Here is an 18,440-nt window from a genome sequence, read left to right as displayed (position 1 = left end):
TGCCCCCCCTTTCGGTGTGAAAATTGCAAAAATACAGTTGATGGACAGAATGTAGAACAATGTCATACATTCACCCCAGTACAAGGATCTGGGCCTAAATCCATCGTTTTTTTGCACTCCACACCACCCTGGGTTAGACACTGGCTATATGCAAATCAGCTCTGACATTATCTACATTCTGTCCATCAACTGTGTTTTTTGCAATTTTCCCCCTTTCGGTGTAGGACACATAAACCGGACCAGCACCTCTTCACCCGTACGCCCCAGGGCAGGGAACTGCTGGTGGTACTTTGGATTTTAGCCCCCTACGACCTTTAGTCCAGAAGGAGACCCACAGAAAGCAACCATAAGAAACTATATACAACTATGCCTTTTCTCCCATAGGGAAGCATTGCTGTGTAAAGACTCATTTAAGTGAACATTTTACTCACGTGGTGAAAATCAATATTTAAAAAAGTGCTCACTTGATTACGAAGTTCTTGGTTTTAAAATTTACATGACATTTGGACTTAATTTTTTCTATACTGGTCTCAGATTCATTAGTGAGTGTGTCTCAATTATTGCCTCTGTGAGTACAACAAATGCTTAGCACTACCCTCCGATAAGCCTACCTGCTCACCCACACTACCACAAAAGAGAGAATTTAGTGTTATCATTTTTGCCTCTGTAAACCAATAAGGGTTACATGGACACTTTACACAGAGTGCCTAGTTTTGGTCCACTATATAAAGAGCCAGCTTCCTACATTGGTGGTTCAGCAATAGAATACAAGGCTTTGCATTTGTTGATAACACTTGTTCAGTAGGTGACTCAACAAAGTACATCCACAATTGAAACTAGTAAAAAATTATTATTATTTTTGTTGTTGTTGATTTTTCCAAACTTCTGTACTTGAACTGTTAGGGGCTTGCATAAGTTCCCCACTCAAATGTTTTAGCATGCCCCCTACAACCACGAGTGCCTCCTGCAGTGTGACCCCGCCTAAGAAACCACCACTGCAGCTGAGCACACCAGCCCGAGTTTCAGTGGACCAGCGGTGTCCCGACATACCTGAGCATCTCAAGGACTGAGTACCCCCTGTACGTTCACCCATACTGAAGTCCCTACTTACAGCCTCTTTGTAACCGGCCCGTTACCCATTGACTTCAATGGGGCACCAGACGATTAATTGCACCTCTTTACCCGATCGCCCCAGCTTTGACCTGTTGGTGCTGCTTTGGACCTTGCCCGATACTTACCTTAAGTTCAGAAGAACAGTCCCATAAGTTGCTGCCAAGTACCAATATGTAGTGTAGGTTTCTTTCCCATAGGATAACAGTACTGCTTTAAAAGATAAAAGTTCCAGTGTACTGCTGTACGCTGAAAAACTGACATCCCACCTAATGCAAGTGTATTTCTGTATACTTTCATACCTCAAAACAAAGTACTTACCCAATTAAGTAGTTCCTGGTGTTAAAAAAAACAACAACAAAAAATGTTACCTCCTATCTTTTTGCAAGATACCCAATACCAACTTGACTGAGTGTGTGCTGGGATCCTGCTAATCGGGTCCCAGCACCTGTACCTTTTTTACCCACAATTGGCCCACCACTGAGCCACCTTTAGGTCCCTTGTAAAAGGTACCCCTGGTACCAAGGGCCTTGTGATCAGAGAGGGCATCTGAGGACTGCAGCATGTATTAGGTCTTCCCAGTCCACTGGTGGATATAAGGGTAAACATTTTGATCCCTTAAAGGCCTGGTGTCGCAACTGTAGGAAGGTTGGACACTCTACTGGAGATGCTGCCTGTCCCAACAAAAATGCCCCGAGGCCCCCTCCAGTTTGCACTAATGTGACAAATCTCCAGATGGGCCAAACAGTGTTCCCAAAGCAAAACAGGGTTCAAACAGTAGCTCTTCTAGTCTCAGAAGGGGAGGGAGGGTTAGCCAATTTGGCTCTCTGGCCCCCTAACTTGAAAAAGTACTTACAATACTGTGAGAAAGTGCCATCTTTCTTGCATGGTATGCCCCCACTTTTTGCTGAATTGCTGATGTACTTTGACTGAGTGTGCCCTCGGCTCCTGCCAATCAGGTGCCCAAGGCCTGTCTTCTTTCACTAAAAACTGTATTGAAACTTAAACCCAATTGGATCTTTGGCCACATGTCAACCCCTGGTAACTGGTACCCTAGGTACATAGGGCACTGTGATCAGAGAAGGCCCCTAAAGGCTGCAGCACTTATTGTGCCACCCTTAGGGGCCCTGCACCCTGACACACACACACACACTGCCTTTGCAGGCTGAGTGTCTTGGTGCAGAATAAAACAAAGAGTTAACATGACACACATCCCTGTGTGCCATGCCCACAACACACTGCCCTGGCATACCTCAGTCACCCCTCTAGCTGGGTGCCCTATGCCAGTGGTGTGGGTACAGGTGCATGTACCCCTACAGTATCCAGGTCCATTCCTGGGCACTGTAAGTGCAGTGCTGCCACTAAGAGTATATGGTGCTGGGAGGTCGTCATCACGAACTCCACAGCACCATGATAGCTACACTGAAGACTGAGAAGTTTGGTATCAAACTTCTCAGCACATTAAACCCACACTGATGCCAGTGCGGGATTAAATGTACAATGCACGACAGAGGGCAACTTAGAGTTGCCCCCTGAAACTAACCCACAACCCGTGTCCTGACTTAGAGGCTGCCAACCAGAAGACATGTTGCTGGACCCCTGGGTGGAGAGCCATCCGCTCCCGTGGGCCTGCAACAATGCACATCCTGGGGCGAGGTGCTAGGCCTCCGCCCCCAGGATGGACATGGGGAGCTTCTCCAGGCCACTTGCTGTACTCAACAACTCACCCCCACTCTGGAAGGAAGACAGGCGGGAAAACCTAAGTGAGGAAAGGGGGTGTGCCAGCCTCTGCCAACCCCACCCCTCAGGTGGGGAGGCGAGGTGAAGCACAACTCCGGTCTCTCGCCCTCTTGAGGATGGGGAGCCCTACCCAATCAGAGACAGGCTCATGCCCCCCTCCCACTGGAGAGTGGCAGGATAGGGAGTGTACTCACCCCAGGGAAGGGACCCATTGGTCCCTGACCTTCCCCTACCTGTAACTCCCCTAAATTTAGTAGCTAATGGCACCCTGAACCTTCCTTCCTCAGATCCCGATTCCGAAACTACAAAGAAGAACAAGAAGAAAGAAGACCTGCCATGCAGCTGCTAACAAGAGGACGACACCAACTGACTTGGCCCCAGCCCTACAGGCCTGTCGGCCCTCGAAAAAACTCCTGCTAAACCCGGCGTCTCCTGTGGTCAGCAACCTCGAAAACCCCGGAGGACCTGACTGCCTTGCTCATCCAAAGACTGGGACCCCCACGAGCAGTGGTTCTGCTCAAAGATCTACAACCCCTGGTGCCAGCCAGGAACAGCAAATCCAGCACACTCTGCACCCACCGAGCCCAGACTGTGGCTGAGTGAACAAAGACCACGAGGATGTCCCCCCAGCCACTGTAACCAGGAATCCAGCACCGAAGGACCCTCCTCGACGCTCCCGACGATGCCTCCAGCCTCACAACCAGGGACCCCTCCAACCGCGATTAGCTGAGGGTAAGATTTCCCGACACTAAAAGACATCCCTGCACCCAGCGCCCCACGGCCCCCTGTGGCCAACTCCTGGGTGGCTACCTAACCTACAGCTTCCCAACTTACCTCTCGAAGTGGTGATCGCACCTGAAGAATCTCCGTCCCTGAGCTTGCAGCCTTTGTTCGTCTTGCAGCTTTCCCATTGAAATACATTGGGCGCCTGACGGCCCAAAAGTACCCTGCACCCAACCGCCCGAGTGCCACTGGAAGTGCAGCATTTGTCCTATTCTACTTCCCCACTTGCACTGTGTAAATGACCAGGAGCTCAGCTCCCACATCCGCTTGGCCTGCCTGCCAGCAGCCACCAACCAAAGGCCCCCTGCCCGCCATAGGCTAACAGTGGGCCTACACACTCTGCACCCGGCTGGCCCTGTGCCGCTGAGGGTGTAACGACTGTACCTACCTGACCCAGGGAGACCCCTGAGTCTGACCCCCAGAACCTTAACTCTGCCAGTCGAGTACTTACCTGAAAACCGATAGCTCACATTTTTTCCATAGGGTAACATTGGCTGGTTTTCACTTGGAAATTCTTCTAAGTGTCGAGTTTTGAAAACTTTGAAATATTCGATCAACAAAAACAAAATTACTCACCTGTTTCCAGGAGAGATCCCAGTGCTGAATCTTTGTGCCCAGCACTGACCATAAAAAGTAATTACAACTGTGATTTACCAATAACCTGATTTTCTTCCATAGGATAACATTGCCTGGTTTTTACCAGAAATTCTTCTGTCGATTTTTGAAACATACAAATATTCCTTAAAAATCGCCTGTGTAACAAAAACGATTTCTTTCAACTGTTTACAGGAGATGCACGAGGGCTGATTCCAGGATCCAGCCCAGAGTAAGAAAAACCTATGCAAAGTAATTGATATTGCCTTTTACTTAAAATTCCCATTGAGCTCAATGTTATTATTGTGTTGTTTATGTTGCATTTTGCAACAACTGTATCTATAGCAATTCTATTGCAGTCAAAAGTCTATTGCTCATTGAAAGTATTCAATTGCAACCTCTCATTCTGAGAAAGTATTTGTATATCTATGTGTGGTTCTAAAATAAAACAACAATATATTTTTATATAAAAAACCACTTGGCCTAGAGTTCAGTTCTTGGGTGTGTGAGACCATTTGCTGACTGAGTGTGTACAACAAATGCTTTACACTGTCCCCTGATACTGCCTTACTGCTCGACCAAGCTACCACTTTAGAGAGTAAGGTTATATCTAACTTTAACCTCTGCCACACCTCTGGGGACTGTGGACTCTGTGCACACTGTTCCTTACTTTGGTGCAGTACATACAGAGCCACTTTCTTACAAATACCCCTTAGTGAACAGGCCCAGAATAGAAGCTCTGAGGGATACAAGTGTCAATGTCACTATTGTGAGAGCTTCACTGGTTTCCTCAGAGCAATACCCGACTGAAAAACATATCCAATCACCAACGCTGACAGCGTCACTACTATCCATTCTAGGGTTACAGAGACATTAGGCAGGGGTGTTACTGGGCTGAAACAGGTAGTGGTCTCTGCAAAACTCAAAAACGCCTGTCTGCTTGGAAGTGACCTGGAGACCTCAGCATGGGCTGAGGCAGAAAGGAAGACACATGCAGCCATGCTGCATATCCCCAAGGCAGTGTGTCTGAGAACAAGAGCACACACTCTAGCTCAGGGTGAAAAGGAGTGTTGGAGCATGAAAGGATGGCTCAACTTCTCAAGAGGAAGGGTAACAAGACTGGGGGAGCAGCTTCTACATAGCAACACGCTCAGGACCCCTCTCAGGGAGAGGACGTATCATTCTAAGAGGGAATATGCCCCTGGAACTTGGACCTGCCAATGTTGTGCTCCTGGCTCCAGCGGAACCATCTAAGGAACAGCTGTGCTTGTGGCAGCAAGTCTGTCCTACTCTTCAGAGCCTGCCACAGCAAGCTGCCAAACAGGAAAAGGGAGATGTCAGTGGCTCCAACATGGTCTATTGGGAGGAGAGGCTCCTGTTCACTGAGGCCAGAGACCCCAAACCTGGTGCCACCAGGAGAGTGGCAGTGCCTCAACTGTATAGAGAGGTCTTACTTACTTTGGCACATGACACCCCCCCTCACCCTGCCCCCCTCACCCCCTCATCACCACCCCAGCTGGGCACCTGGGCCAGACTAAAACGTGGGAATAGCTTGTCAGACATTTCTACTCGTCCCAGAAAGTGAAGGAGTTTGTCAGCTCCTGTGTCACCTGTCAAGCCAGTGGCAAACCAGGTGGACACCCAAAGGCCCCCTTTAATTCACCTACCAGTTGTTAGAGTTTCCTTTGAAAGAGTTGGTGTGGACATAGTTGGTCCACTGGAACCACCCACAGCCTCAGAAAACAAATTCATACTTGTAGTAGTGGATCATGCTATCAGATATCCCGAAGCAATTCCCCTTAGAACTACTACAGCTCCTGAAGTAGCCAAGGCCCCCATTGGTGTATTCACCATCGTAGGGCTTCCTAAGGGGATGGTGGAAAACAGATGTACTAACTTCATGTCTGCATACCGGAAGCACATGTGGGAGGAGTGTGGAGTGAACTACAAATTCACTACACCCACTTGCTCTTGTAAAAGAAGGTTGGGAGAACCTTCTCCGTGAACCTAAACAAGATGTGGTGGACTATGTGCTAGGCCTTTGTTCCAGGATGCCAGAGTACATGGAAACGACATCCAAAAACCTTGAGGCCAGCCACCATTTCCAGAAGCTATGGTATGACCAAAAGCTGCACTACTGGAGTTCCAACCAGGGCGGAAGGTGTTGGTTTTGGAGCCTGTGGCAGCGAGGGCCCTCTAGGACAAGTGGAGTGGCCCTTAATCTATCCTTGAGAAAAAGAGTGAGGTTACATACTTAGTAGACCTGGGCACCAGCAGGCACCCCATGTAAACTGCCTGAAACCCTTCTGTGACAGGGCTGATGTATCCAAGCTGTTGGCCACTAATGAGGAACAGGAGACAGAGTGAACCTCTCCCTAACCTCCTCTCTTATAGACCCCAAGATGGGACAGTTGATGTAGTTATCTATTCAGAAAACCTCACTGCGAACATCAGGCTGACTTGCAGGCATGCCCTGCAACAGTCTGCTGAGCTCATCTCCCTAACCCCTAGTCAGACCCACTGGTGTACCTATGATGTTGACACTGGGGACAGACTGTCTGCCAAAACCAAAATCTATCGACACTCTGACCAAGTTAAGGAGAACATCACAGTTGAGGTAAACAAGATGCTGGAGTTAGGGGTGACTGAGCCCTCTGAAAGTCCCAGGGCTAGTACTGTGGTCTTAGTCCCCAAACCTCACCCACAGGGAGGAAAAAGGAGATGAGGTTCTGTGTGGACTATAGAGATCTCAATGCTGCCATAAGTCACATGCTCACCCCATACCCAGGGCTGATGAGCTGATTAGGGGCAGCCACATTTCTCAGTACCTTTGACTTAACAGCAGGGTACTGGCAAATTGGCATGAACCCAGGAGCCAAAGGAAAAAACGAATTCTTCACACCTGATGGGCATTATCAGTTCACGGTTTTGCCCTTTGGTTTAAAAAAACGCCCTGCCACCTTCCAAAGATTGGTGAATCAAGTCCTTGCTGGGTTGAAGAACTTTAGTGCAGCACATCTTGATGACATTGCAGTCTTTAGCTCCTCCTGGCAGGATCGCCTGATCAACCTGGGGAAGATTTTACAGGCTCTTCAAACTGCAGGCCTAACTATCAAGGCATCTAAGTGCCAGATACAACCCTTGCAACACAAGATCCAAACCATTCTGGACTGTGAGGCTACACAACCCCTCCCCCTCTCCCAGAACCTACCTCCAAGAAGATGCCCAAGAAAATGAACTGGACAGTTGGCTGTCAAAAGGCGTTTGACACCCCGATAAAGGCAATGTGCTCAGCACCTATTCTCAACGGCAAGGACCAACCTGTTGGTTTTATAAGCAGGATGATACTCCCCAGGGAACAGCGTTGGAGTGCCATTAAGAGGGAGGCCTTTGCTGTGGTTTGGTCTCTGAAGGAGCAGACACCCTATCTGTTTGGGACTCACTTCCTAATCCAAACTGACCATAGACCTCTCAGATGGCTAATGCAAAATGAAAGGTGAAAATCCCAAACTCTTGAGGTGGTCCATCTCCCTACAGGGAATGGACTTTACAGTGGAACACAGACCTGGGACTGCCCATACCAATGCAGATGGACTTTCAGGTTCTTCTACTTAGATGATGAAGACTCTTAAGAAAGGTTAGTCTCATTCCCTTTCGTTTGGGGGGTGGGGGCTGTAGAAAAGTGTCTCATTTTGCATGATTACCCCATAACTTTTTTCCCGATACCTGATGCAAAATTGACTAAGAGTGTGCTGGGATCCTGCACACCAGGACTTTGTTTCCCAACATAGTACATTTGTTATACACAACTGACACACCTCTGGGCCACCTGTAAGACCCCTGTAAAAGGTAGCCATGGTACCAAAGCCAATGTGACCAGAGAGAGCCTTTGAGGGCCACAGCATGGATTATGCCACACTCAGAGGCCCCTCACTTTAACATCCACACACTGCCAGAGCAGGCTGCGTGTTTTGGGGCAGACCATACTGAAGATTCAACATGGCACACAACCTGTGTGCCATGCCCACCAACACTGCCTGTGGCATGGGTAAGTCACCCCTCTAGCAGATCTTACAACGCAAAATGCAGGGATACCACACCACAGGTGAGGGCATGAGCAATGTGCACCTACAGTGCCTCTGCCATTCACAGACATTGTAAGTGCAGTGGAGCCATTTTGAGTGCGTGGGCGGGGACTTTGTCAGCACGAACTCCACAGCTCCATGATGGCTTTACTGAAGTCTGGGAAGTTTGGTATCAAACTTCCCAGCACATTAAACCCACTCTAATGCCAGTGTTAGATTTAATGGAAAATGCACATAGAGGGCATCCCTGAAAAACAACCAACTCTAGTGTGATTCCTGATTGGCTCCCAACCATCTGCCACTACAAGGCAGAGTTCTGGACCCCTGGGTAGAGATGCCTCCGCTCTCTGGGTCTGGAAACAGAGCACATCCTGGCAGAGGTGTCATGTCTACTCCCACAGGATGGGCAGTGTACCTGAAGAGAGAGTTTCAAGGGCCTGCTGCCTTTGTTAGCTAGCCCCAGCCTTTTGCTGATATCAGCAACTCGCTTCCACCGGTTCTGACACCAAGTTTGGGCGCGAGAACCAGCGAAAAACCTAGCCAGGAAGGGTGGTGTACCCACCTTTGCCAACCCCAGGTGGGGGATGTGAAGTAAGGGCCACCTCTCAGTCCCCACCATCTTGGAGATAGGGGGGAACCCTCCAACAGGAAGACGTCTATGTCTCCCAACCACTGGTGGGTGACTTACTAGAGGGTGTAGACACCCCAGGAAAGGGACCCAATGGTCCCAACCTGCACACCGCTGTAACGCCCCTAAATCTAGTATTTAGGGGCACCCCAGAACCTTGCCTCTTCAGATTCTTTGTGACAAGAAGAAGGACCGGAAAGCTGTGCTGCAGAAAAGGAGGACGACAAAGACAACTGTTTTGGCCACAGCCCTACCGGCCTGTCTCTTGATCTTCACCCCTGCAAGATCCCTGGGGACCTGCACTGTCTTGCTAAAGAACTCAGAACTCCAGTGGACACCATATTTGTCCAATACCAACCTAAGCCCGGACTCCAGATCTAGCCGGACCAGCAAGTCCTCACCACTTTGCACCCGACGCCCACGGCCCGAGTTCCCTGGTCGTGCCACTTGAGCGCCAACCTGAACCTTAGGAAAACCTTAGTTCTACACTCCAAAACTTCAACTCTGAAACCATTAACTTACCTGCAAACTTAACACTTTGTTTTTCTCCATAGGACTGAATGGTGGGTTTTCTCTGAAAATGATTCTGTGTTGAACTGTCTTATACTGAAACAAAAAGTAACTTAGTGAATTCACCAGAGTTAACCTGTTTCCTAACGTCCTGTGTTGCTTGAACGGTGTTAGGAGAATGTTTCATGCTAAACTATGAAAGTAATCTAAATATAATCTAAAAGTAATTTCAAGTGCTTTTGAACAGTTTTCTCAAGTGCAAAAGTAATATGAATGTTTCTACAAATGCAGTGTTAAATTTATTTTAAAAAGTAACGTTGTATGAAATGTTTCACATACCTGCTACCTAGTAAATCTCGGTTCTAGAAATAAAACAACAAAATAACTTTTTATACAAACAACTGGTCTGGATTCAGTCTTCTGGTGTGTGAAATCATTTATTGCCTGAGAGTGTCCAATGAAGGATTAAAATGTCCCTACCCTCTGATAAACCTGACTGCTAACCACACTACCACAGAAAAGAGTAACATATCTATTTTAGTCTCTGCTATACCTCTGGCGATCCACTGGACTCTGTGCACACTATACCTTACTTGGGTATAGTATATACAGAGCCAGCTTCCTACAAATGTTATTTTTTAAATTGGTATGGATCTCATTTTTGAGTGTGTGCATCAAATGTCTAACACTCCTGTCTAATAAGCCTAAGGCCGCTTCACCAAACTACCCAAAAACAGATCACCCTGGGCTTGTTAGAGCAAGTCTCTATCCATTTATAGGGGATACCTGGACTCTACACAGCATAACTCTTTTTAGTATACTGTATAAAGAGCCAGATTCCTACAATAAATAGCTGTTCCAGAAACTGGTCTGCAACAGTCCTTGCCAGGTTTGAATCCTGTAGTCTTGGGAGGTGATATTTTCAGTGCACATTGAAAATTCTGGTTAAAAAGCTGTCTCAAAGAGATGAGCGCTAACTGCGGATCCACGTCCGAAGGCAAGGCAGAAAGGAACTGACGTCAGTGCATGGAAGAGGATAGTATATAGGCCCTCAAGTCATTTCCGGAGCAGGACGACATCAGTGCAGAGCTATTCAATGCCACCTACTGATGCGCAGAGGTACTGCACAAAAGCTTTCAGGTCTAGTCTGAGGTCAGGGGAATAGTCCGAAGGTGAAAAATCTGCAGTTACATTTCTCTATCAGAAAGTCCATGCAACACTATCATTGTAAACACTTCAATGCAGTCTTTTCCATTCATGCGTTTTTCAACAAGAGCCCTAACGTTTCGATGATAGTTAGAATTCATAGTACCTACCATTAGTTTCCATATCTGCTTTAACAGATTATTTCTATGGTGTTTTCAAACACTGTCTTCTGCGTCCTCATGTCTTTAGATAGCAAAGTTTGAATCTTACTACCAAAGGGCGTAGACATTCGAGTTAATGCACATAGTACTGCTATCATCCGAACAATCTCAACCTTAAACCAGGTTATATGTGGGCAAGTAGTTGAGTGAGCTAACCCTGGTTAATATTTGCAAAAAAAGCAATTCCAAGTAAAAATGATTCAATATTTTCAATTTTGGTGAAGGATGAAGCACTATCTCCAACTGCTTTAATCATTTTCTGGGCCAAATATCAATTTGGAATTCGGACTTAAAAAAAAAAATCATTGCATAGTATGTGTCATACTTTTTTGTCTTAAAATTAGATCTCGAGGATGTCACAATGCTTTATAAGGAACTTAACATGGACTCAAGCCCATGGTAGAATGATGCTAAACAAAAAAAGTCTATAAACACATTCACCTCCTATTGTCAAATAAAACTATTGGCAAGTCGGATGTACAGAGAGTACCAGATGAATTCATATCACCAAGAATACAGTCTGTGCTTTTGTTCTTTACCAACTTAGTTAATCCTGAGAGCTGTAGTCCTGTCTCCTTTCAGTTCTTCCTATAGAACCAACCCAAAAATAAGCAACAACTTGTAAATGAAAAGCCCAGGATTGAAGCATTGTGGCATTGATAACATGCAGTAATCCCATAATCCATCAAAATAAAGCATTACAACTGCAAAACTATTGGCTGGGGTACAGGCCTTATGAATAAACTTGGGGGTCACAGCCAAATCCAGTCACTGAGGATTTCCTAGGACTACAGGGTCTGCATTGACATCTATATATAGTGATGGGAATCGAAGTTACTCACACTGTGTTTGTGCCATAGAAATCGTTGCACCAGAATAACGGACAAAGTTATCTCCAGCATAGCTGACCCTGCAGGAAATACACAATATTATACTCTTTAGAGCAGTTGATATTAATGTCGTAACATTTCACAAATCTTCAGTCGATAGCTTCAAAATGGCGAAAGGTACACTGTTGAATTGTCACAAAAATTATCGGTACTCTTTGCAGTAACTAACAGAGGGAATTTAAGTTTAAATTTCAAAAACGTTTTAGGTAAAACACATATCATTCTGCCTGCATATCTGTTTCTGGCAGCAAATATATTCAGAATACAAAACATTCCAAACATTTCAACAAGTTACAGTTGCCGCCCTTCGATTACAATGGATAAAACAGATTTTTTTTTTTACTTTAAGAAAAATGGCATGAGACAATTATGGAACGCTCTAGTGACAGTAAAAGTAAGCAAAGATAAGAAGTAAGTGTATCAGACCATGAGAGCTTGTGTCACACGAGAGAAGAGGAGCAGGTTCCAGTGTCACAAGGAGCAAATGGGGGAAAGAAGGTTTGTGTCAGGAGACAGTTGTAAAGCCAATGTTGATGTGCGGAAGAAGGTAGAAGTTGACAGACTTAAAACAGAAGCAGAAAGAAAGTATCACAGGGAGAAAGAAAGTATCACAGGGAGCAAGAAAGGAACAGAAGCAGGCATCAGAAGACTGAATGTAGAATGTCAGAAAACAGGATGGGGATGTTAGAAAGTGCTTCTTTTTTTCTCCTGGTAAGCCCCCTCTTTTTGCCACTGTACTGATATACTGAGACCCTGCTAACCAGGCCCCAGTGCCAATGCTCATACCCTAAAAAGAAGGTAAAATGGTCTAATTAACACACACCTTAGCAACCCTGTAAGTCCCTAGTAAGTCACATCGCTGGTATCTAGGGCATGGGTACCAATGAGGGTCCCTAAGGGCTCCAGCACGTGTCATGCCACTCTGAGGGACTCCCCCCAAACAAATTGTATGTACCCTGCCATTGCAGACTGTGTCATGTTGCAAACCACGAGTGAAAAAACGACATAGTACACTCATTGTAAGCCATACCAAAGTCACTGCATGTTATATATGTAAGTCACCCCTACAGCAGGCCTTATAGCCCTAAGGCAGGGTGCACTGTATTACATGTGAGGGAATATTTGCATAGGCAGATATGCCCCTGTGCTGTCTAGTTCAATTACTAGATGGTACAAGTGAACAGGGAAGCCATCTTAAGTATATGTACCGGGAACTGGTATATTACATGTGAGGGCATGTCTGCACAAGCAGATATACCCCTGTGCTGTCTAGTTTAATTACTAGATAGGACAAACGAACAGGGAAGCCATCTTAAGTATATGTACTGGGCACTGGTTACTACAAGTTCCCCAGCAAAATCATGGCTTCACTGAAACCAATGGAGTTTGGCATCAAACATATTTTCTTAATACATTTATCCTGATTCCTGTATTGGATTTATTATGACCTGCACCCAGAGAGCACCTTAGAGGTGCACCCAGAAAACCTACCACTATTTAGAGTGCTATCTGACTGGTATCGACCAGCCTGCCACCACTGACGAGCCCATGCTCCCTGAGGCCAGAAAAAATGCCTGTTCCAAAGGAAGGTGTTATCACCTCCTCCAGCAGCATGAGTAGTGATGTAGCATATCAAAGACCAGGGGCTTCAAAGCACCTGCAGCTTTTGATATGCGACCCCGGGTGTTCCCCAGACCTAGGAGATGCCACCCGAGGCCCATTTGGCACCAGGATAGGTGGGAAATTAGCTATGCAAGGACGTGTGTTGCACATCCAGGCTAGCCACACCCCAAAGGTAGGCTACCTGATGTGCTTCACGAAGAAGGATTCCACCATCTTGTGTTTGGTGGAATTAGGGACTCTGGGACAGGAAGTGGTCATATAGAGGGTGTAGTGACCCCAGGGGTAAGTAGCCTATCGGCTACTACCCTTCACTCCCCTTAAAGTCTCTAAATTGAGTATTTAGGTGGTCCTCTGACACCAAAATCTTCAATTCACTTGACTAAAGAGAAGCTGAAGGACAAAGAGGAGACAAGGGATGCAAAAACTGTGTACTAGTTGTGCACTTGGCGCCCAACCATGCCTGCCCGCTTCTGTCTCGACAAATGCAAAGTCCTAACTAGCACTGCAGCTCTGCATCCTCCTAAAGCTTTGGAGAGCTGCCTAGGACTTCGCCGAACTGCCAGCATCTCCCTTGAAGTAGAGGAGCCACTTCCCTGCAGCCACCGATCTGCTGACCACTGGGTCTACCGAAGCAATAGCAGCCCGGGAGGAGGTAACTGAATGTCAAGGAGGTCAGCCCCATCGAGTCTTCGAGATGCTGACCTACCCCTGGGTACTGAAGCCTGTTGCAAGCACCAAGGCTTGTTTGTGTTCAGCCCGAACACCACCGCCACAAAAACTGACCTGCATGACAAGGGACTCCAACAGAGGCCATATCCATGCAAGTAGTCTTGCTGTGTTTCTTCCCCCTCTTCTGCAGGTGCAACAAGAATTGTGAAAGCATCATACTCACTGACCTGCCTGATGAAACACCTATGCACCCAAGCTAGAGTACATGGAAAAAGAGAGTGTCTCTCTGGCCCCGAGACCCTCAAGAGCCATTCTGCCTGACTGGTACCCAACCCCCGACTTGCAGACTTTCTTTGCAGGTACTGTTCCCCATTGACGTCAATATGTAGCGTTCGAGGCTACCATAACGAAAAGCACCTTCGGGCCCGGAAACACCTGAGTACGTAAAACGGTACTCTTGGTGCTTTCTTGACCTTGGCCTCTACTTAACTTAAGACCAGAAATATAGTCCTGTAAGTCATTTGCAACGGACCCTATAAAGTGTATGTTTCTCCCATCGGATAAAAATACAGCGTTCGTGGCTCATGCCTCAAATCTGACAGCTGTATTTTCTGTTTCTGAAAATCGCTAACTCAAAAGGCACTTACCTGATCTAGAAGATCTTGGTGTCTAAATTAATAGAACAATCTGTGTCATTTTTTTTATAAATTAGTGTAGATCTCCTTATTGAGTGTGTGTCTCATTTATTGACTCTGTGTGTGCAACAAATGCCTAACACTCCCCTCTTATAAGAATAAGACTGTTTGACCACACTACCACAAATAGAGCACCTTGGGATTGTTAAAACAAGCCCCTGCACACTATTAAAGGGGTAACTGGACTCATTTTGGTACACTATATCACGAGCCAGCTTCTTACATTGGTGGCAGCGTTGGGATACAAGACTTTCCATTTGTTGTATCGCTCTGTTAATAAGTGATTCCACTAAGGAATCCTCAATTAACTTTGGTCAAAATATTTTTGGGAATTTTCGATTTTTCCTAAATTTTTCATCTGAACTGTTAGGGACTCATGATCAGTCCCCCAGTCTAACCTGTATTACAAATTTAAAAAGTATGCTTGTAGTTAGGTCTCAAAAGTCTATTTTAGAATGGTTTGTCGATTTTCTAAAAAGGCTCCAACTAAACTAAACATGACAGCCTCAGAGGAGGGAGCTGAGGAACTTAACTTGCCTCTTAACCTGTAACTTAGTTTGAAGCAGTTAAATAACCTCTGTAAGGCTTTTTGAATTACAGCTGGCCTTAACCCAGCCAAGGAACAACTCCAGGAGTTGCTTGTGGAGTTTGATAGAGCCCAGGCAAAAGAAAACACTGACATTATTGAAGATGACCCAGTGAAGATGAGACTGGCAAAAGTACTCATGGGGATAGTTCCCCTTCCAATACACCAGAGGAAGAGGAACCTCTTTCCTAACACTGTACCTGGAGGTAGGTCAGGCCCCTCCTGGCTCATAGACGAACTAGAGGATTCAATCCTAAAGCTGGAGAGACTAGCCAGAAGAGTGGCCCTTGAGGCCAAAATCTTGGCCATTGTAAGAGATAGAGCTGAGATGGGTATACCACCCATGAATAGTGGCAGCAATAAGGAAAATAGAGAGATAGAGGAAACCTTTGAACTCAAAATCCCCAAAGGGACTGTCCCAAAATATGTTGAGGATGATGAGATCACAAAATGGTTTACAGCCTTTGAGAGGCGTTGTAAAATGAGAAAGCTCAGTCAAAAATATTGGGGCTCTCTACTCTGGGAGCTTTTCTCAGGCAAGGGCAGGGATAGATTTCTGACACCTAATGAGGAAAATGCTGAGTCCTATGACTTCAGGAAGGATACCCTGATTGAGGGCTTTGGACTTGCAACTGAAGAATACAGGATTAAGTTAATGGAGACTCACAAAACCTTAAGCCAGTCCTGGGATTATTTTGGTAACTTCTCAGTCAAAACACCAGGTGGCTCTGGATGAAAGGCAGTAAGGTGCAAGACTATGAAGGGCTTTTCAATCTCTTGACAAACGAGTACTTGGAAAGTAATTTTACAATGGAAAAACTGCATCAATACCTACTGGATCTAGGGTTAGTTGCTCCCCAAGAGCAGGGGAAGAAGGCTGACCATTGGGTCAAAACAAGGGTGTCAAAAAAGACCCATGGTGGGGGTGACCATAAGGAAGGGGTTCCTAATCTCCCTCCAAGGGAACGCTGTGAGAAAGTCTAAAGGAAAAGGTAAAAAGTCTTCTCAAGGCCCTCAAAAACCTGTTCAGGACAGTGGGTCCAGAGACACCTCACAATCAAAGGTGGGTACCAGGGTAAGAACTGGGATCCCAAAAAGGCTTGGTGTGTCAGTTGTAAGGCTAATGGACACCAAACTGAGGACTCTGCGTTTCCCAACAAGCCCCCCACTAGTGCATATCCAGTTTCCACTGGGGTGGCAAGTGTCTACATGGGATCTTTGGTGCGCCCTGACTAGGTCAGAGAGCACACTAAAGCTACTTTAGTCTCGGAGGGTGCGGTGGATATAGCTACTGGCTGACTGGCACAGTATCCTGGAGAAATACAGACAAAAGCCACATATCAATGGGGTTGAAGTAGAAGCACTGCGGGATTCCAGTACAACTGTTACCCTGATGACTGGAAAACTGATATATCCAGTACAGTACTTGACTGGACAAACGTATCCAGTCATCAGTGCTGACAACCATACCAAGGTAAATTCCCATGGCAATGGTGACCTTAGAATGCGGAGGGGTTACTGGTCAAAAGAAGTTGTTCATGTCCCCTGCAACTCCAATCCAATGTCTGCTAAGAAATGATCTGGAGACCTCTGCATAGGCTGAGGTAGAGATAAAATCCCAGGCAGCCATACTGGGAATACCTGAATGGGTGTGGGTGAAAACTCGAGCACAGTTCAAAGGCCAGGGTGAAAAAGAGGATGGAGCCTGGAATAATGGCCCATCTCTGCAAGAGAAAAGCCAAGAAGGCTGGGAAACAAACTTCTGAATAGAGAAAAGATCAAGTCCATTCTTATCGGGGAGAATATCTGTCACCGCTTGAGGGAACTGAGCCCCAGGAACTTGGGCCTTACCAAGCAGAGCTCCTAGGCCCAGGGGAACCCTCTAGGCAAGATCTGTGCCAGGGACAGAGGACCAGTCCCACTCTTGAAAGCCTGAGACAGCAAGCTGCTGACCAGGAAAAGGAAGAATCTTTTGGAAGGAGGGGCTCCTTTATACTGAAGCCAGAGACCCCAAACGGGTGCCACTAGGAGAGTGGTGCATAGCAGTACAGAGTTCGTACTCTCATTAGCACATGACATCCCCCTACCTGGGCATCTTGGCCAGACAAAGACTTGGAGTAGGTCAGTCACCCACTTCTACTGGCCAGGTATGTCACAGAAAGTAAAGGAGTTTTGCAGCTCCTGAGTTACCTGTCAAGCCAGTGGCAAAACAGATAGCAAACCAAAGGCCCCCTTAATTCCACTACCAGTGGTTGGGGTTCCCTTTGAGAGGGTAGGGGTTGACATTGTTGGTCCCCTTGACCTTCCAACTGCATAAGGGAACATATTCATACTGGTAGTAGTAGATCATGCTACCAGGTACCCTGAAGCAATTCCCCTAAGGACTACCACGGCTCATGCAGTGGCTATGGCCCTCATTGATTTCTTTACCAGTGTGGGGGTTTGTAGGACGTTGGCTCTTTATGTGAGAGGAGTGCAAGACATTTGCAAATACACACAATGATCAATAAATGAGACTACTAAAGGAGGAGATTCACAACAATTGAGAAAACTAGCAAGTATTGGTATATATATGTTTAGGCATCAGAGAAAAATTGTTCAGGTCACTACGTTTTTAAATAGAAATTCGTTTCACTTTAAAATTTCTGAGTTTTGCAATGTTATCCTAAGGAAGGAAGAACAAGTTCTGCAAACAGGTATAGTAAAGCCATTTACAAGACCAATCTCCAGGAGTTAAAGTGACTGATGGGCAGGGTCCAAGGCAGCACTAGAAGTATACTACCAGAGGCACAAGGACAACCGGGTGCAGTATGCAAAACAGTACCAGGAGCCCAATACGTTTCTATGGAGGTCAGCCACTACAAAAAGAGGCGGCAAGGCTAATCAGGGTAAAGTAGCGGGGCTTCGAGGTTCAAGGCTTGCAATGCTAAGGGACATAGGAACACTTGCGGTCCTCTTCTTCACGGCCCTGGGGGGGGGGGTCTTTAGCCATTGGGTTTTCCTACTGGGAGAAGTTGCAGTGTATGGTGCCTGTGTGCAGAGGCTGCAGGTGCCGTTGGAGAGTCCACGAGGGGTGAAACCACAATGGACTCATGGTCTGAAGGGCTGGGAATTTTTGTGGAGGAGTGTGGCTCAATGGTTAGAGCGTCAGACCCTGATG

General features: G+C 46.5%; 1 protein-coding gene across 2 annotated transcripts in view; it reads right to left on the bottom strand.

The window, feature by feature from the left end:
- SLU7 (spliceosome associated SLU7) overlaps positions 1–18,440 on the bottom strand; it is a 313,168-nt gene that overhangs the window by 143,808 nt on the left and 150,920 nt on the right. For both annotated transcript variants that reach the window (XM_086931394.1, XM_086931393.1), the window contains exon 10: positions 11,660–11,727. In XM_086931394.1, the coding sequence (XP_086787520.1) occupies positions 11,660–11,727 (68 nt within the window). The remainder of the gene's footprint in view (positions 1–11,659; positions 11,728–18,440) is intronic.

This window comes from Lissotriton vulgaris, chromosome 7 (genome assembly GCF_964263255.1).
Source record: "Lissotriton vulgaris chromosome 7, aLisVul1.2, whole genome shotgun sequence".
NCBI classification, from domain to species: domain Eukaryota; kingdom Metazoa; phylum Chordata; class Amphibia; order Caudata; family Salamandridae; genus Lissotriton; species Lissotriton vulgaris.
The sequence above is the reverse complement of the archived record's forward strand: the minus strand, read 5'-3'. Positions and strand labels throughout refer to the sequence as shown.